Source organism: Sphaeramia orbicularis, chromosome 12, assembly GCF_902148855.1.
Source record: "Sphaeramia orbicularis chromosome 12, fSphaOr1.1, whole genome shotgun sequence".
NCBI classification, from domain to species: Eukaryota; Metazoa; Chordata; class Actinopteri; order Kurtiformes; family Apogonidae; genus Sphaeramia; species Sphaeramia orbicularis.
Window position 1 is genome coordinate 5,182,794 of NC_043968.1, and position 21,860 is coordinate 5,204,653.

The 21,860-nt window shown below is 37.8% G+C and overlaps 1 protein-coding gene across 1 annotated transcript in view; it reads left to right on the top strand.

Annotated features, from left to right (window-relative positions):
* LOC115429222 (potassium/sodium hyperpolarization-activated cyclic nucleotide-gated channel 1-like) overlaps positions 1-21,860 on the top strand; it is a 368,916-nt gene that overhangs the window by 344,728 nt on the left and 2,328 nt on the right. The window contains 4 exon segments of the mRNA XM_030148500.1: positions 171-185; positions 9,144-9,255; positions 9,257-9,305; position 14,913. Of these exon segments, the coding sequence (XP_030004360.1) occupies positions 171-185; positions 9,144-9,255; positions 9,257-9,305; position 14,913 (177 nt within the window).

Sequence of the window (21,860 nt, forward strand, 5' to 3'; positions counted from 1 at the left end):
GAACGGCAGAAATCTTACATTCCACCTGATGAAACTTTTTACACAGAGGTTCGTTTCATCAGGATTGTCTGTTTGTTGTTTGTCTGTCTGTGTGCAAGAGAACTCAAAAAGTTATGGACAGATTTGGATGAAATTTTCAGGAAATATTGATACTGGCACAAGGAACAAAGGATTACATTTTGGTGGTGATGGGGTGGGGGGGGGCTGATCTGTCTTGGTGGAGATCTGTGCCTTCTTGGTTCAGACTCTGTGGTGTGAAAAGGCCCCAGGAGTCCTTTTTGGAAACGCCATCCAACCATTACCACTCTTCCCAAATGTATGACCCACAGCAGGTCTCTGCAGCTGTGTTTCCTCCATGTGCATATGCAGAGCTCATGCAGAGGTTTCTGTCCAGTGGAGCAGTGTTTCAGTCCAGGTGTTTCAGCTGTGTTTCCTCCATGTGCATATGCAGAGCTCATGCAGAGGTTTCTGTCCAGTGGACCAGTGTTTCAGTCCAGGTGTTTCAGCTGTGTTTCCTCCATGTGCATATGCAGAGCTCATGCAGAGGTTTCTGTCCAGTGGAGCAGTGTTTCAGTCCAGGTGTTTCAGCTGTGTTTCCTCCATGTGCATATGCAGAGCTCATGCAGAGGTTTCTGTCCAGTGGAGCAGTGTTTCAGTCCAGGTGTTTCAGCTGTGTTTCCTCCATGTGCATATGCAGAGCTCATGCAGAGGTTTCTGTCCAGTGGAGCAGTGTTTCAGTCCAGGTGTTTCAGCTGTGTTTCCTCCATGTGCATATGCAGAGCTCATGCAGAGGTTTCTGTCCAGTGGAGCAGTGTTTCAGTCCAGGTGTTTCAGCTGTGTTTCCTCCATGTGCATATGCAGAGCTCATGCAGAGGTTTCTGTCCAGTGGAGCAGTGTTTCAGTCCAGGTGTTTCAGCTTCATGCCAGGTCAACATCAGTGTGGTGTTTGGATGTTCTCAAACAGGCATCAGCAAATAGTACACCCTGACAGGATGAGTTAGCACTGACGATGCTATTAGTGTTCTTATTGACAGTGATGAACAAGACAGAGAAAAATGCTGTCTCATTGGAATCTCGTCTTATTCCCTCAGTCATTATTCTACGCCTGATACTAATGCAGATCTGGGATCAGCAGCCAGCGAGCCTCTGAAACTGTTCCAATGAAAGCGGAAGACTTCCTGGAAAAGGACAAGAGATCAGTTATATAGAATATATATATATATATATATATATATATATATATATATAAAACATTCAGATCTACTGTAGGTGACACTGATTGAAATACTATGAAATTCAAAATTCAACCTTCGTGTGTTATTGGACATCATCATCTACCTCCTCATTGGTTGCTATGACAACAGTTCCTCTCCTCTTGCCATAAAACATTTGAGCAGCACTTGCTAAAAAGTAAACATATGCAATAAAACAACTGTTATAAGGTCGTAAACTGACAAACATCACTCATATTCACTATTTACATCTTCGAAATGTCTATAAAATCTCTCTGAGTCGCTGTGTAATGTTTTAAAAATCAGCATGCTTCTGGACCTCACTGAAGCACGGGATTGGCCCCATATTTAATGTTTGAGGAAATTACCAAAAATAGTCACTTGCCCGACAAAGGGTTAATGTTGGATAAGAATGAAACATATTTAGACTTCTAAAAATACAAAGTTCTTGTCTTTCCCAGGGTCATGTCACAGGGTGTGTTTTCTGTATCCGCGGCTGCAGCTGGCATCAGGCTCTGCTTTTCCTTTAAAATTAAACACAATATAGACAACGCCAAGTAGGACATACATCACAGTAGGTTAACGTGGTTCTGAAGAATAATGTGACGGGACTACATGTGTCAGGTCGACTTGCAGCTTTGTCTATTAAGAACAAAGAAGCCCCTGATGCTTCCGAGAGTAGAACCTCATTTTAACATCTTAACAAGTGTCAACTATAACCAACATCCACATTCGGAGCCGGAGGCAGCGAGTCATGTTTGAGGAAGAACAAGCAGTTTGAAGTTCCACCACGCGGTCACTGGAACGGCCTGGTGAACAGTGGCTCTTTGTCAAAGCCTGGAGTCCACTCACAGGCTGGTGAGAGGCAGGGCTGTGGATCGACAAGAATCTGATGATACATACAAATCACAATACTAGGATCATGACGATATGTCACGATACTGTTAAAAAGCAATTTTTGGTTTGTTTGTTGTTTTAAATGATTATTTCCTGGAAGAATTGAATTACACCAGAAATCTGCACAAATACTAAACACATTTGGATTTGATCAGAACAGGATCTGATGTTCTATCACCAAATGTTTCTAATTCTCTTAGTTTACTAAGGAACTCCCCTCTGCCTCTCAGACAGAAAAAGTGCTTTTAGGAGGATTCAAAGAACCATTATTTAATAAAACAGGGTTGAATAATAATAAATAAGACAGAAACAAAAAAGAAAAAAAAAATGAACCTCCGCCATATCTGCATTTGAATAAATACCTACAAATATCGATACGGTACTTTTGAATATGGATACAGTATTGTGAAATGAAATATCGCAGTATATTGCAGAACCAGTATTCTCTAACAGCCCTAGTTGGAGGTCCATGGTGTGTTTTTTAATAACCCAGACCCACCGCTGACTGTGTGTGTCATAGTCTGCTGCTGTTTTTCAACCTTTGTGTCCTTGTATTTTCCAAATCCTGTGTTGGTCTCTTTCTGCGTCCTCTGGTGTTAACAGAGCTGCTGTTGACGCCTCATTCCCACCCACAGCGTGTGCATATTTCACATCCTAAACACTCTGCGCTCCACCAGTTCATGGTATAGACCAAAAAACTAAAAATCACACTACGAGTTAAGACTGAATTTAATAAAGTCAGACACTATAACGAGAACCACACTCAGAGATTATTTATTTATTTATTTATTTTTACTCTATTTATGAAATTTTTTTTACAGAACAAACAGGTCATGAGGTCAAGGTGTTACAAAGACTGCATTGTTTGGACAAACAACACAATTTTTACACTTTAAAGGCTCATATTTTGCTAAACCCACTTTTATTAGTCTTTGGTTCATTTATTACCTCCACCAAGTGTAACAGCAGAGGTTCTGTTTTCATCGGGGTTTGTCTGTGTGCAAGAAAACTCAAAAAGTTATGGACAGACTTTCATGAAATTTTCAGGAAATGTTGATACTGGCACAAGGAATGAATGATTACATTTTAGTGGTGATTGGAGGGGGTACTGATCTGCCTTGGTGGAGGTCTGTGCTTTCCAGGTACTTTTCTAGTTTGTGTATTTGGACCCAAATAGTTCATAAAGGTTGAAGTCCAGGCAGTTTGGACAGCCAGGAACAGTTTGTGTGTGTCAGGGTGTGGGGTCAAGCTGTGGAATGGGTTGGGGGTAGACCTCAGGCGGTGTCCAAACATTCACAAATTTAAAATGATGTACAAAGAAATGGTTTTTCACAATATGTGGCTCAAAGAAGGGTGGGATCATTCCTTGGATTGTCAGGTTGTTATGTGGTGGTGTGTGTGTGTGTGTGTGTGTGTGTGTGTGTGTGTGTGTGTGTGTGTGTGTATACATAGGTGTGCGGATGTGGTTGGTGTACAGATGTACCGTACTTTCCAGACTATTGGCCACACCTGACTATAAGCCACACCCACCCCGTCTCCAACGTCACCATCGCTTCATTGATGCCAAGCTTACGTGCTCTAGTTCCTTCTTCGTCAGCCAGATTGATCGTTAGCACAGAAAACATAAATTAGCCACATCATTTTGGAGCCGCGGGTTCACAATGTGTGGAAAAAGTAGCGGCTCATAGACCGGAAATTATGGTAGTAATAATAATAATATAATAATAATAATAATAATAATAGTATAACAATATCACACATCCTTTTTCCTATATACACTAATATGATAATACCCATTTACAACTTATCCTACCAGATATTAATACCAGATATTAATTAAAACTAAAAACAAAACAAAAAACAAAACACAAAAAAACCTCACATATACATATATAATATAAATACATATAATATTCTATATTGTCCTATATAGTAATATAGTAATAGATGTAATGTAGATATAATTTGGTGTGTGTATATGTGTCTGTGACTGTATGTGTGTGGGTGTACAGGTTTGTAGGGGTGTGTTTATGGATAATCATAATCTGAGGTTGTATAACATGTGATTAGGCACTAACAGACTGAGGACTGGAGGAGCACTGGCTTCTTCCTGCTCCCTCTCAGGCACAACAGTTGTTCCATTTTCTATTCTTCTTGTTTTTTTGTATTGTTTTGTTTTGTTTTTTTCCTGTTTGTATTATGTTTGAGTCTGAACTAAACTAAAACTAAAATGTATACTGAGATTGATTGAACACGTCTCTGTAGTGGGTTAGCATCATTTCAAAGAGTTTTAAAGACATCTGATAATTCTAATAAACCCACAAAAATTCATCATTTCTTTTCACGTGGCCATAAAAGTCCGATAACTGGGAGTAATCGTATAATTGTAATAATCAGATCTAACGCATTTACATGCACTTAAGAAATGCGATAATCAAACAACCCTGGTTTGGACGCTCCAGTTCATTATTGGATTTCTTTCGGAGTACGTACGCACATAGTGATTAACCTGTATATGCATGCAGGAAGACATGGGAGTATTGGGGAGAAGTCCAGGTGTGTTCATTCGATTTGTCATAATCCGATTACTGCTGTTATCTGATAAAGCAGATCAGATTATCCTGCTCACATGATCACTGGAATAATCTGACACCTCCAGAAACTGAAAAATGATCAGAGTATTGGCGTACACGTAAACAGGCCAGTGCTACTGGAACATACCAGAACAATATTACCTGATCTTTGTCCCCACTCCTTAAGGAATTAAGGTGAGGTTTATATAAACTGGTAGAAATCCATAAACAGATGTGAAGCACATCACTAAAGCAAGTGTCATGAAGAAAATCAATACAAGACAAGGAATGGTCCGTTCTCAGATTGACTGTTAAGTGCATTGATTGATTCACACACTTCATGTAGTAACAGGTGAGAGAACGTTCTGTCCACTTATGTTGGACTTACAGTTCAGTCCATTTGCAAAGGAACATTACAAATCCAGTACGTTATTCTTGAGAGTTGTTTATTCGCATTATGAGCAAGGAAGTGAGTTCCCATCGTAAGTGATTACCTGAGATGCATTTGCAGACCTGTGGTAAAATCCAGGTGTGAATGGATGCACTTCGACCTGGCTCTGTCCTGGGTTCTCTCTGGACACCCCCCACCTTTCAAACACATGCACTTCAAGTCAGCCTGGACTGTTCATGCTGGTCACACATCCAGAACTGGGGTTCTGTCCCCACATTCAAATCCAGACTCAAAACTCACCTTTTCACAGCAGCCTACCCAACATAAGTCTGACTCTCCATTTTACATCTTCATTTCTGTGTATCATAATTATTCTTTTATCGGCTCACATGTGCTCACAGCTCTTCTGTGTCTGTGTTCATATTAAATCAGTCTCAGTGAATCCAAAGGAACTTTGTGTTGGTAAATGACAGTTGTTCAAATGGACAGGATTTCAGTTCTGTTCAACATGTTGATGCTCATATGAACTATGTTTTCAGCTCCAAAATGAACCATTTCAGCACAATTAATGCTATATTTTCATGTCACAAATGGACAAGTTCTATTTGAACTGAACTGAGCTGAAAAACAAATCTTCTCTTCTTTTGGATTCCCCAGTTTTCTTCCCAGATTCTCTCCTCCATATCACATGTTTTATTTGTACAGGTTCAATCTGGAGTATGGTGCTGATCCATCCTGCTTCTGTTCCCCATAACATACATGAAGAATGGCACACATCACTGTTTACATCACACTTTTACAATAAGAAGCATTTTTAGACACAAAGAACAATTCTAGATTGTTCTTTCCTCTTTAGTCTGATGCTAAACGATCCATAAATAATAGTGCTCCTAGTTTTTGCACAGGGATCATTAGTGTAAAACGCTGACATGGCTGCAGAGCATCAGGTATGATGGGATCCACAACAACCATGTCACATCCGTCCACTGACACATTTAGTGTTTTTGTGTCAGCTGGGATTGTTTTAGATCCACAATACCAACATTTATGAAGAAGAGCACAATTAGCAATAGGAAGTCTAGAAGTTTATTCCTAATAAAGTACTGGGACTGACAGAGCAATCATGGGTATGTCACGTCCGTCCACCAGCACAAAGTTTCCACATCCACGTGCTATTCCAAATCCAATATTTATGAAAATAGAGCTTCCACTGTCAGAGAATATCCAGTAGTCTGTGCACTAATGGATTAGCATTATTTACACACACTTCTAGGACTGTAGGAACAACGTTCTGGACAAAAATAGACACTCATTGACCCCCGAAGGACATTTTAGCTGATATCTATTTGCTTATTTCTTTGTATTTTATGCGTTGTTTGATTTTGATGAAATTTTCAGGGAATGTTGATACTGGCACAAGGAACAAATGATTAAATTTGGTGGTGATGGGGGGGCAGATCTGCCTTGGTGGAGGTCTGCGCTCTCCGAGTGCTTTTCTACTATTATTATTATTTTGACTAGAAATGAGAAAAATACACGTATTGAGATTTAGATTTTTTCCAGTGTAAGAAATCGCTAAAGCTGTGACTTAAGATATCATTTCTTAAACAACACTCTCATGAGTTCTCTGCTGGAGTTTGTTCTACTAACATTTTTATTTTTGCTAAAAATTGTTGTCTGTGATGACTGATATTTTGGAAAATCTAAGACATAGAGGTTCGAGGGACAGTATGTGTGTGGCTGCAGCTAATGCTCCTAATGACTGATGGTACTTTTAAAGGTAAATGTAATGTAAGTGGTCTGAACACATGGAACAGAAACCAGAGGCCTACGGTTCCACGCACCATTTGAAGGGGACGACAGGGTTGGATGTTCCTGTTGTAACTAAATGCTGTGTGTTCTCTTTACATCTTCATGTCAGGTGACTGAAAAGGATCACAATGGGCTATGAAACAATACCCCTGTGAAGTTATACGTTACATTTGAGAACTGATGCGGTGATGCGGTGATGCATGACCAGGTTTTGTGTAAAGCTGATTATTGTATGGTATAATGGGACCATTAGCTGTGTGCGGGATGATGAATTATCTCGCAGTAATTCAAGTGACAGAGCTGCTGATGGCTTTTCCTTTTATTTACTTGCACATTAGCTTCTGCTGCTGCACCTTCGCACTTAACTTTCATCTAAATGGTAATGGGTGCTGTCATCTCTTAAACCCTTGTCCTTCAAGTCCGTCTGCTCGGCCTTTTGTTTGTTGTCTTAATTTACCAAAAACACAGACAGACAATAACACAGCAACAATAGACTGACAAGAGCAGGGGTGTCCAACATAAGGCCCGTGGGACCAAACGGGCCCACCACATGGTCCAGTCCGCCCCGCAGGAGGAATTTCAGAAATGCAAAAATTACATGGAAAATGTTAACAGTCAAAAGTGTTCAGGGACCACATATAACTCAATGTGACGTCAAGTCAAATAATTAGATAGTCACAAATAAATAATGGTGACTCCAAATGTTCTACTTGGTTTAATGTGAAAAAAGTCACAAGTGGTTCTGACCCACTTGAACTCTAATTGGACTGTATGTGTCTGTATGTGGAACCTGAATTAAAAGGATTTTGACACCATTGATTGTTAACATCTTCAGTGTAATTTTTGTATTTCACTAATTCATCCCGCGGGCCGGATCGGACCCTTTGGCAGGACAGATTTGGCCCCCGGGCCACATGTTTGACACCTGTGCCATAGATCCACATACACCTGCTGACATAATTACATCCATCATTTTCATAGACATTTGTGCACTTTTTCCTGGAGGGTGTATTTACACATGTTGATAATGAAACACACAGATGTGGAGATATATGTGTATTTTCAGGAGAAGAAAAAACCAGGTGTTGTCCTGTCAGGGTGTCACATCTTCTGGGATAGATGTCCAGTTTAGCCAATCATGAGTAAATTGTACATGTAAATCTGTAAATGTATAAATACAACCAGAAGTCTTTATTTACAGTGTTGTACAGGGAAGCTCTTTAGAGGTAGTTCGTTAGTCAGGGCTGTCAAAACTCATTTTCTTTCAGGTTCCACATTCAGCCCAATTTAATCTGCAGTGGGCCGGACCAGTCAAATACTAACATGACAAGCCAATAAATGATGACAACTGCAAATGGTTTTAGTGCAAAAAATAGCATTCAGTTATGCCATATTTGCATTTACAAACTATCCAAACTAAAGGATGTGAATACCTGAAAAAAAAAGAAATTGTTAAGAAATATTAAGTACAGTCTTATCAATATTTGCCTTGACTTATCATTTATACATATGCATTACAGATCAGATCTGCAAAGACACAAAACATTTAATAACAGGCAGAATATTGTTAATATTGGCTTAATTTCTTTAGACATTTCAGGTTGTTCATATTTGTTCAAGGTTATTCACATTTTAATGTAAAGGATAGTTGTTAATGTAAATATTTTCATAATTTAATGTTTTTGCTCTAAATCAAAGAGAAAAAAATGGGGTTGTCATTACTTATAGGTTATTATGATATTATTTTGAGTTTGATGCCCTAACTTGCACTTTGCAATTCATCCCAGGGGCCAGATTGGACTCTTTGGGGGGGCCGGTTTTGGCCCCCGGACGCATGTTGGACACCTGTGATTTAGTTCTTTAGCAAGTGTCCTTTTAGAGTACATATACTGACCTTAATGTCAACCTGGTACTGACCCACTGTTGTGTTCTGGTCTGTTTGTTTTTTATCTTCTTGGGCTGAATGTAAAACTGAGGAATAATGAATTTCCCTCGGGATTAATAAAGTCTCTATCTATCTATCTATCTATCTATCTATCTATCTATCTATCTATCTATCTATCTATCTATCTATCTATCTATCTATCTATCTATCTATCTATCTATCTATCTATCTATCTATCTATCTATCTATCTATCTATCTAAATTTGTTCGATCCCCGTTTGAAAACAGTTGTGCTCTCCTCTAACAGCCTCTCTCTCTCTCTCTCTCTCTCTCTCTCTCTCTCTCTCTCTCAGAGATCTGCCTGCTCACCAAGGGCAGGCGAACGGCTAGTGTTCGCGCAGACACCTACTGTCGCCTCTTCTCCCTCTCTGTCGACCATTTCAATGAGGTACTAGAAGAGTACCCCTGAGGCGACGTGCTTCGAAACCGTCGCCATCGATCGACTGGACAGATCGGTAGACCCGCCTCCATCCAATCCCTGTGTCGTCTGATTGGTCCAATCTCTGCCTGTCATCGTGCCTTGTCGTCTTGTCTTTATCAGTATTTGTCTGCCTCTTCCTCACTCGAGCATTGTGTCTGCCATCTTGTGCTGCATGACCTGTATGCTTTTTTTTGTTTGGACTTCCTTCTTTTGTTTTTTTGTTTTTTTTCTTAATGAATCTTAAAAGAAAATTTGATGTAACCAGTATTAATCCTTCTAAAGAACCAAAGTAGCGTTTTGTGGTTGGATATTAACTGGAAAAAAAGCAGTGCATGTCCTGGTCGGGAGGGAGTCAGGTCGCCCCCTCGTTGGTTTGGTGTTGAACCCCCCCACATGGATGCCAGCGAGTGGATGGAAGCTAACCTAACATGCATGTATGTCTGGCCTCCTTTCCACTCATCTGCAATCCTGGGTATGAGCAGCACCCCACCCCATATCAAGAGTTTTCAAAAAAAGACTCAAAGCCCATGAAAAGAAACTGAGCAGAGTCAGGAAACATCAACTGGAAGGAGCTGTAGTTCCACACACATACGTCCTCATCATCTAGAACGCCTCCCTTATTGTCACTGTCTGATAAAAGAAGTTGGCCGTGACAGCCGACAAAAACCCAAGTCCAACTCAAACATTCGGATTTGCTAAAAAGGGGCACATGTATGGAATACTCAAAGGGCAATAATTGGTTTCATTGACCCTAGTGTTGCACATTTCTCACTCCTTTTCTAAATTATGTTCAGATCTGCTCTATTATTTTGATTAGGCGTTGACACATAACATACACGTGGACTGTAAAAGATGGCGTACTACGACACTTGTCTAAAATATCCCATCTGTCAGGAGAACATGCGTCTTTTTCCTGTGTTCTCTTTCCATGCTTACATTTTTGCTGCATTTTAAAACATAATTTACATCTTGAAATGAAAATGCGATGGCAGATTCTTTCTTCGTAAATAACTGGACAGTAATGCTTCAGTATGTTTCATGTAGAGTTGTGCATTGTGTCTCGCCACATTTCCTGTGCACATTTCTCTGTCACATTTAAGCATGAAAAAGAATTTAGTTGATTTGCTGTCAGTGAATAATCAGGATTATTTTTATCATGAGTGGAGTGTGTATTTTTAATGCCCGTAGGAGCGCCAGCCTGTTTAAACAGTAAATATATAGGACAAGTGCATGAGTACAATTTCAATATGTACTTGAATTCTGGAACATAGAGCACGGATTTCAGGCTTAGAGAAAGTCCCAGACCTTCCAGTGTGCTCCGTGTTTGTTTTGTTCAGTTGCAAGAGTGAAAAAATGATTACTTTTTTTTTATCCTGTTTGAATTATGCCATCATTTACACAATGTCTGTCAATTTAAAACATGATATTTCAATACAATAGTCATAGTTTTATGTGTAGACAAGTACCATTGGAGTTTTGTGTTCAGTGGTTTAGTGGATGTGTTACCAACAGAGGTGGTAAAAAGTACTCACATTCTGTACTTAGTAGAAGTACAGCTACTTGTGTGAAAAAATACTCTCGTAAAAGTAGAAATACTGATTCAACTCCTAGTTGACAAGTACAACTTCTCAACTGTAATAAAGTACAAAAGTAAAAAGTAAAACTACATTTTTTTGCCATGAATGAAACACTTCTTATTGAACCAGGCAAAATCATTAAAGTTTCCGTTTTCTAATTCCACTGTGAATGGTACTGACCAGAGTCCCGCACTCGGTCTAGTACCCGACAGGTAACCTGTAAAAACATGTGGGACGGGTAAAAAACTAAATTATAAGAATTTTCATACAGGCATGGATAAAATTAAGCAAAATGTGGGTGGGTAGCGAGAAAGGAAGTGAAAAAATAAAAGACGATTCATGGATGAAAATAATTGTCGGGACATTTAACGATGCTCTGTGGTTGATCCACAGCCTCTGTTTATGTCCGGCCAAAGACGTCCTTGAGCAGCGCTACATTAGAGATTAATTGATGGTGTGTGTTTTAGCCAAAAACACAGCCCTTAAAAGTGAGTTACTGTGCACTCGAAAAAGATGATACGCTGGCTCAACGTAGAAAACGGATGTAACAATTCCATTAATCTTTTAAGTTATTTCAACTTGGCCAGAATTGGGTAAATGCTACAAGTCTTCTCTAGTTAGGCAAACACTATTACTTAGTACAAACAACATGATTTGTTTTGTAACTCTATGAGCTTAATGAAGTTGAACCAACTTAATTTTAACTGTGTAAAAACTACTCCATTTAGTTATACTGACTATTGGTTTACTTTTATTCTACTCAACAAGGTCCATAGGGCAAGTAGTTACCGTAGTTTTTTGAAGTAGGCTGAACTTATTTCTGCACGTCATAACAGATTACACATTGAACTTCCAAATTCAGGATCCATCTGTTATTAAATGCACTGTGCGTCCCATTTGTCAGAACTACGTGCTTAATCGTGGGTCGGGTCACGGTACTCAGCTTTGTGGGTACGGTGGAAAAGTTTGGAAAAAGTGGACCCGTACAGGACTCTGGTACTGACCCTGTTCACAGCCTGTGCTCCTTCTCTCCTCCACACTGATTTTGTCTCTGTAGCGACGTATTTTACGTACTGTCACATCCGTTTAGTTTGAAAAAGTAACAAGCCTATTCTGAGAATGTAAGGAGTAGAATGCTGCGTTCAAGGCCGTTTTTGGAGCCCGTAAGTCACAACTTCAAACCACGGCTCACAACTTTGTAACGTTCCAGGCAAGTCACAACAAACTGCCGTTATGTTCTTTTATAGTCATTTCTATCACTAAAGATGTTTGTTCGTCGCTTATTTGAAGGAAACAGAGGAGGAAAAACAGCGCATAAGGCAAGAGAAGCTGTTGTACCTTTGATGTTCTTTGTATATTTGGATTCAGATTTGGTTTTAATTTATTCTTACACTCATTGAACTGAAAACTAGCTAACACTAGAACAGCTGCTGATTATACAGAACATTTACAGAGAAATTATGTCAGCACAATACCTTGTTTTAATAAACGATCTGCATAAACACCACACCCATTGGGGGGGGGGGGGGGGGGGGCGCCCATTGCTATGTGATGTCAGATCTCGGAACTGGGAGAACATGGACCTAGTACGAGTTCACGGGTGGAAGTCCCAGGTTTGACTGAACATTCCAGTGCAGTTACACCAGTAGAAGGATGGAAAAACAGCAGGTAGGGGTGGACTGGAACGCAGCATAAAGTACAGATATTTATGCAAAAATGTAGGGAGTTAAAGTAAAAAGTTGCCAGAAAAATAAATACTGGAGTAAAGTCCGGATACCTAAAAAAAAATCTACTTAAGTACAGTAACGAAGTACTTATACTTGATTACTTCCCACCTCTGGTTACCAACACCAAAATGGCTGTTACCTTGACACATTTCACCACATGTTTTAAGATCCCATGAACAGGTTTTATTGAGATGCAAACCATGACATGTCTGGTCAAGTTGAATTACAGCCATTCTCAGCAACTCTGAGCAACTTGTTAGGAGAGAAAGTTAGGATTACAGCACTTACAGGAGTACATAGTCTTTATACTTATGTATTTTCCACAGTGTAATAATTGTATTTTTATGTTTTTCTTGGCCTTTAGAAATGTACTTTAAATAAATTGATAAACATTACTAAGGTGTAATTGATGATGTTATTCAAACAGGATGGAAAAACTACTTGGGTCCCAGTACGGTTCCATGGGGCACACCCAGAGGGGCCTCTCTATTGCCTTTTGCTTCATTGTTTCTTTACAGTACTACTACTGCACACTAGTAACAACATCAACTGCTGCCAGTACAGTTGTGCAGTGGATCATCCAATCAGACACAGATATAGTATATCATCATCTCTTATAACATCATATGACAATGAGTTAAGAATGATCCCACAAATACTTTGTTTAGTGCTGTACGATGAGTGCCAAACTGCCACTCACTTCAGAACTTGTAAAGTCATTCCAACAGGTCAAAGGTCAGACCTAATGAACCGTGTAGTTTAATCCAACATGTACAATATGTAGGCGGGACCAAATCTTCTGAGTGTCACAGCAAACTAGAAGTGACATCTATTTGGTTTATTTATTGCTGACTATAGTAAGATTAGCGTTTTTTGTTTTTTATAATAATATGTTTGCATAATGACAGTGTGCCAATGTTTTCTCAGATGTTAAGGTTGTAGTCTGTTTGATATTTATAATATTTGTTGTTGTTGTTGTTGTTGTTGTTGTTTTTCTTTGTCATGGCTTCGTATTTGTGTATTATTTTGCCTTACACAGGCATGTCAGTATTGAATTGTTTTGCGACCCCTTTTGTTGACCCACCACTGAAATACAGTAGTAGTTGGGACAGTAAGCTAAAAAAAAAAAAAAAGGAATAAGCAAAGATGTAATTGGGTTACGATTATTCAAAGTTAAAAATCATAACACATAAGGTCTTTGTGTTGCAGCAAACTCCTCTCCACAGATTTGACCCTTCACTAAGCCCCTCCCTCAAATGAATACTGTGCAGTCCAATGTTAGCCCGTCAAGCTTTCAGTCCAGGTGAAGTCCAAAGTAATGTACGGCCCTGTAGAGAGAAATGTTCTTACAATGAACCACTGTCTTTAAGTAGAAATGGTAAGTACAGAATTGAACTAAAATTGTCCAACTACGTCCAAACTGATGTTATACACTTTGATTCATTAATTTACATGTTTATTAGAATATTATATCTATGATAGAATCTGCACATCCAACAGTATATTTAAAGTTTAGAGAAGTTTGTTATAATTTGTAGTACCAACGAAAAGCTTGTGACACCTGAATGTTACTACCCACAATACTTAGGACAAACAGACTTATTGAGATTTTGGGAGGTTTATGTCTGACAATGGAAACTCATAAACAAACTAAAATACATCACATATATTTTAGGATAGGATACAGTTAAGGTTAAGCTGTGAGGCGATTTTACCATTGTTTTCTGATGTTATAGTAGCTAAATATTCAACCAGCGATAGAAAAGATATTTTCAAAGAAATTATATCTAATATGTGTAATAACAATTAAGAAATAACAGAAGAAATTTCAGAGAGTTTATTAATATCAATAAAAACTCCTTTTGGTTGCTCTAAGGTCAGACACTAGCTAACATTAGCTAATTTAAGAATGAGTTGTCAGCAAACCAAAAGCTAATGTTAAGTAGCATCTTAGCTTGGTGCAAAATCAAGAGTTTTTGTTGTTGTTATGTCTAGTACCTTTTGTGGTTGTTCCTTAAGACGTACTAGACATATCATGTATATTTTAGAATAAGGTTAAGGTTAAGCTGTGAATACATTTGACCATTGTTTTATGATGTTATAGTAGCTAAATAATCAAACAGATATATAGAAAAGATATTTTCAAAGAAATCCTGTCTGATATGTGTAATAATAGGTAAGAAATACTGGAAGGAAGTCAGACAGTGGAAACTACTTTGCATTTCAGAGCTACTTTCACAACCTAGAGTCTATGAATATCAATAAAAACTCCTTTTGGTTGCTCTAAGGCACAGGTGTCAAACATGCGTCCCGGGGGCCAAATTCAGCCCGCCAAAGGGTCCAGTCCGGCCCGTGGGATGAATTTGTGAAATGCAAAAATTACACTGAAAATATGAACAATCATTGGTGTCAAAATCATTTTAATTCAGGTTCCACATTCAGACGCATACAGTCCAATTAGATTTAAACTGGGTCAGACCAGAAAAATACTGTCATAATAACCTATAAATAATGACAACTGCAGCTTTTATCTTTGTTTTACTGTAAAAAAAAAAAAGTAAAATTACATGAAATGTTTACATTAACAAACTATCCTTTTTACAAAAAATGTGAATAACCTGAACAAATATGAAAAATGTGAAATGTCTTGAGAAAAGTAAATGCAATTTTACCAGTATTATACCTGTGACTGAATGTTTTGTGTATTTGTAACTGTAATGTCAGTTGTAATGCACATGTGTAATGATAAACTGAGGCAGAATATTGTTAAAACTGCTCTTGTTTTTCTTAAGACATTCTAAGCTGTTCACATTATTCAGATCTTTAAGGAAACGTTGTAGATGTAAACATGATCATAATGTCATTGGACTTTTTTCACTGGTATTCTTTAACTGGTTCGGCCCATTTGAGCTCATATTGGGGTGAATGTGGAACTGAACTAACATGAGTTGGATGCCCCTGCTCTAAGGTCAGACACTAGCTAACATTAGCAAGTTTAGCAATGAATTGTTAGCAAACAAAAAAAGCTAAAGTTAATTAGCATGTTAGCTTAGAGCAAAATAAGGGGTTTTTGTTGTCATGATCTCTGCTGCATCGCTGTTATTAAAGAACTGTACTATACTAACTGTACTAGGGAGAAAAACTCCCTAGACTGAAACCCTGGAGTGTGAAAGCTTGACAGGCGCAGCCGCAGTAACAGAGGGGGTGGATGAACTAAGGGTCAATCGCATTCATATACAAGATTTCACATTTTGGATTTACTATGCAACTGATAACATACTAGAAATGGACATCATTACACTCACAATTTTGACACCAACCTACATGAAAATTGTTGTGTATGAATGCCATTTGTAGGAGACAGAGTTGCATATATTTGTTTAAGTTAACGTAATGTTTAAACCGAAAAAAACAGATTTTCATTTGCCCTGTTGTCGAGTGTATTCATTTGTTTTCACTCTGTGCCCTTCACTAAATATGCCTTCAGTCTCAACAGTCACATTTGCCCTTTTCTGAGAACTCCTAGTAGCCTAAGAGTTAGCGTTCCAGGTGTTAGAGCGATGCCAGATAAGCCACTCTGACCGACACTCCTCAGACTCATGTGGGATTTGAATCCACTCTTTCAGTCATCTGATGAAAGAAGGGGGTTTGTCTCATACGAGGGAAGACACTTTGTCATGATCCGTGCTGGTTGTATCGTTTCTATATATGAATTGCATTTGGTTACATGCTTGTCTTGCTCTAAACGGAAAGAAAACCGTAACCATGCTTTTGAAACCAATAACGTGTTGCACATTTGACATAATCTTTTATCTATCTAAAAATCATTTGACCAGGAGTCCGTCTTGAGACGAGCACATCTCGTTTTCAAGAGTGTCCTGGCCGACGAGTAGGCATCAGGTAAACACTTTATTCCAATTCCAGTATTCGAACAGGGACAAACTGACCTACAGACTTTGCTTAAATGGATCCGGTCTCAAATTCATCCTCCCAGAGTTTGGACCTGTTTTGCGTCAGGTCACATTAACTGTTTAATTCCTGCATCAGTGACACATAACTCCAGTCACCCACACTAGCAGCAAAAACCAAGACAATCAAGGAAACAAAGAAATCTCATTCAGTGTTGCATTACCTGTTGTTTTTTTTTTGTTGTTTTTTTTTGTGTAAAAGGTTTTCACTGAATAATCGACTGGATTATGAACACATACTCAGCTCTATCGGTGTGGCATTTTGTTTTGATTATTTACTCTTTGAATTCTCTGTTCAAAGTGCATTCACAGATGAAATCATTATCCGCCAATTATTAGTAAGACTTTTACTAATGCAATGTCACATACAGTTTCTGCCATTTCATGATTTATTCATGTTTTCACCAATAGACAATGGTTTGTTTACTGATTGTCTGATTTAAAAAAAAAAAAAAAGCATTGAAAAACATGTAGTCATCCAAAACCATTCTTTCAGACACATTTGCACCAGTCGACTTGTTCTTCTTTCTAAATGATGCTAAGTCACTTTCAACAGAAAAAAAAAAATGGAAGAAAAATATACTCATTATTTTGCAGTTTTTAGCAATATATGGATAGTGAGAAAGAAAGAATTGTTTTTCTGTTCACCTAAAATGCATCTGATTTTTGTTCAGAGTTTCTTTGTTAGTTTTGTAAAACATAAATAGCCATCATTATTTCTCTATCATTTGTTTACATGGTATTGATGTCATGTGTTTTGTTTGTTTGAATTAGTTTGTTGAGTGTGTTTCTTCCTTTCAGATCACTGACATTAGAAAATTATTATACTTTTTTTTTTTTTTTTAATTTACACATTGAACTATTGTGAGGAAATTTAATCAGCAATAGAGAACGGTGAATAGGTGATTTTGATCAATTTGTGAACTATATTTGTGGGGGTTTTTTTGTGTTTTTTTTTTTTTTTTTGTTCACTTGTTTGTATTAAAAGATGAAGGGTTTGTCACTGTAAGTCAGACTTCGGAGTTTCTAAGTAGGTGAAATGGTGTTTACTGCTACAAGACTCACAGTGCTTTTCTTTAAAGCACTTTGAAGCTGAACATTTGGAGCTCTTTGGGAAAACATTTATGCAACAGGAAACAGTTATTTTGTAGGTTTGTATCTGTGGGGCAGCTGTTATGGGCAGAAATATTATCAGGGTAAAAAATATTCATGTTACAACAATTATGATAATTGTTTTTTTCCCAGTTTAAAGGTTTTTTTTCACTGAAAGTTGATAAAACAAGACGGTTATGTGTTTGAAACCTGTCTTACATGATTTTGACTGAAAAAAACACAAAATACAGAGGATCATATTATAAAAAATGATGATCAAGCATTTAAGAAAAGTAAATATAGAGGAGAAAATATTTTGGAATTGCCATAAAAGTAGTACTGGGTCTTTATGGGTTAAACCTTCAAAAATGAAGAGGAAACAATGTCATACAAAGATGAGAAGAAACAAAGAAGAGGAGGTCAGAGAAAGTGATAAATAAGACTGATGGCACATTGGAGCAGTGCAGTCCGTCTGGGTCAAATAGAAAACATTACTGTGGTCACTGTCACAGGGTTAGACATCCTCTTAAATGTGATTCCATTTCACAAACGTCTCCAGACAACCCTGCTGTTGTCCAATTTCCCAAAGGGCCCCAAGTGTCCCGTTGCCTAAGGATCCTGTTGATGTATTCAGATATGAACGTCCATCGCTCACACCCACATTTTCTTCTGCTGTCAGTATAAATAAACATGTATTGTCCTTCCAATTCTGCAGAGTTTAACCCAGTCACCTTTAAAAATGCAATGAAACAAGCCTTGTAAGTTGACAGTAGCGGTCCAGTCGCTGTGTGGTGTTAGTTGGACAGTAGCTCTTAAACTCCACCCTGTAAACCAGGGCTCTCAAACTCCTGTTCTTTCAGGTTCCACATTCAGCCCGATTTCATCTGCAGTGGGTAGAACCAGTCAAATAAGAACAGAAGAACCCATAAATAAGGAGACATTCAAGCACAGACCACCAGACTCTGAAACAGCTTTTATCCAGAGGCAGTTAGAAGAATGAACTCTTGCTGAACTCGCACTTTAATTTGGCACTTTACTGCTGTGCACTTTAGAAATAAAACTTTTTAGTTATTTAGAGGTAATTTTTAGGGGGGGGGGGTACTGTTATAATTATTGCTATTTTATATCAGTATTTTATTATTTTATTATTTTATCAGTAATTTATACTATTTACTAAATGCTGCTGACAGTCGGAGACCAGAGTACAATGTTTGGTTTCGTGTATTTTTTATACACTGAAGTGACAAATATACTTGAATCTGATAATCACAACCCCAAATTTTTGTCTATGTTTTAGTGCCAAAAAAAAAAAAAAAAAAAAAAAATACTTACTTTTACAAACTATTCAATCAAAAAAGATGTGAATAACCTGAATAAAACGGACATTTCTTCAGTAAAATCAGTGTAATTTTCTCAGTCTTCTTCCTCCACTTCTCATTAGTCCATGTGCATTCTGGATCAGATCTCCAAAGACACTAAACACTGAGGAACAGGAAGAAAAGAGTTCAAACTGGACTGAATTTAATACAGACATTTCAGGTTGGACACATTTGTTCAGGTTAGTCACATTTTAGTGTTACAGGAGAGATTGGAAATATAAATATTTTATAATTTAATGTTATTTTTTGCTCTAAAACAAAGACAACAATTTCAAGTTGTCATTATTTATAGACATAATTTTTTTTATTGATTTACTTATTTATTTATTTATTTATTTAACATCAAACTGAGAAGAAAATATGAAGTCACTAGTTTTTACAGGTTATTATATTATTTGCCTGTAGATCATATTGGTCTGTATGTGGAACCGGAACTAAAATGCCTGGACTGTGGAATTTCTGCACGTAAAGTCATCCCATGGGCTGGATTGGAACCTTTGGCCCCAGGACACATGTTTGAGACCCCTGCTGTAAACCCTGTAGCAACTACTGCCACAAGTGAAGAGCTTGATTCTGAGTAGTGACCAAAAAAAAAAAACAAACCATCAGCCACCAAGTGTTAAAAACCTGTGAAAAGTGTTGTATTTCAGCTGAACGCACGGCTTAGCGGCAGCCTCCAGAGGAGAAGGCCGGCCGGCCGAGCAGAGCAGAGGCAGCGGCCTGGCAGGAGCGCCGACAAATGTGTCCTCAAGGACGGCCTGTAATAATTGACTGACTGCGCCAAAGCCTTCAGCGCACTAAAAGTCCACTTTGTCTTCTTTATCGACACTTCACAGTCTGTCGATACACAAGGTCGACAGTAATTACAGGAAATACATCCCTTAAATAAGTGTGGATACAGTCACTGAGAGTAAACACACTAAAACCAGTCATTTTTCATGACAAATGATAAACATTGTCGAATAAAACCGTCAGTTTCAAGACGTCTTTATTATTGTCCTTAGTAGCGGTTAGCATTTTACCACAGTTTTAACCCCAAATCTCAAATCCACAAATGAAGTTGGAATCTAAAAAGCCATCTGTCGCACTGTTATTATCACGGTGTGTGACTTACGACGAGCTGATAAAGAATGTCAGACCTTTGTTTGTAGCTCCTTTTAACCCTTTATAGGACACTCACAGAAATACTCGGAAATTCCAAAGACATAACAACACTTTATTACTTTGGTGAATTTTCTCAAATAAATGTATTGTTATGTAGAAAATCAAGGTTAATGAAGTTACCATATTTGGCTCCTTACCCATAAGTGGCAAAAAAAAAAAAAAAAAAAAAAAACAAGAAAAAAACATGTAATGTGAAAGAAACATGTATTTTAGAACATTAAAACATGTATTTTAGAACATTAAAACATCACTTTTAGGATCTTTCCAACAACAATGTCAACCTTAGTGTGTTATTGGAGGACATAACAAGACTTTACTTTTTACTTACTGTCATATGGAAAATCAAGGTCAGTGAAGTTACCATATTTGGTTCCTTGCCCGTAAGTAGCAAAAGGAAAAAAAAAAAAAAAAAAATCCAAGAATTTTATATATATATAAAAATAAAAGAAAAACACATGTAAGATGAAAGGAATATGCATTATAGAACATTAGACCAACATCAGTGCTGATCCAGACCCCTGTCCACAAACGCATGACCCCTTTGAAGAGCATTTAAAAATCAAGGTTAATGAAGTTACCATCTGTGGTTCCTTACCCATAAGTGGCAAAAAAAAAAAACAAAAATACAAAAAATACAAGAAAAATACATGTAATGTGAAAGAAACATGTATTTTAGAACATTAAAACATCACTTTTAGGATCTTTCCAACAACAATGTCAACCTTTGTGTGTTATTGGAGGACATAACAAGACTTTACTTTTTACTTACTGTCATATGGAAAGTCAAGGTCAATGAAGTTACCATATTTGGTTTGTCACAAAAAAAAAATCTAAGAATTATATTTATATAAAAATACCAGAAAAACACATGTAAGGTGAAAGGAACATGTATTTTAGAACATTAGACCAACATAAGGGCTGATCCAGTCACCTGTCCACATCCATATGATCCCTTTGAACATCATTTAAAAATCAAGGTTAATGAAGTTACCATATTTGGTTCCTTACCCATAAGTGGCAAAAAAAAAAAAAAATCCAAGAAGTAAGTATAAGTAACACAGTAAAAACACATGTAAGGTGAAAGGAACATGTATTTTAGACCATTAGACCCCCATGCGTACTGGTCCAGACCCCTGTCCACATCCACATGACCCCTTTGAACATCATTCCGTACAGTAGTTCCATTCCTGCATGGAACTGAACAAAGCAGGTCCACTCACTGTTCATGCACAGGTGGACTTTGGTCATTTGTAATGTGAATGCGTCTGGAAATGACCAAAAATAGTCACTTGCCTGATAAAGGGTTAAAAACAGACAATTTACTGCCTTTATATGGAAAAAAAACCAAATACTGATCTGTAGAGCTAATGATAACACAACAGTCTGAACAGTGCTTGTATAATTCTGTGGTAAAATGAGTCAAATATGAAAGTAGGTACTGGTCGCACATACTGTAGGTAGATATTTACCTGTTTTATATTCTGCCTTATTTCACTAAAAGAATCCAAGTGTCCCAGTGATTTGTTTTAGCCAAGTTGTCATTGTGACTCCCTAGAATTTCTAGGAGTTTCTAGTCTTTTTTTTTCTGTCTTTCCTTCTCCAAACTGTCCAGTAATGTGTCGTGTGGGTTCACCTCATCAGTATTCTGTGTATTAATGTCCACATCAGCACCTGCACCATCT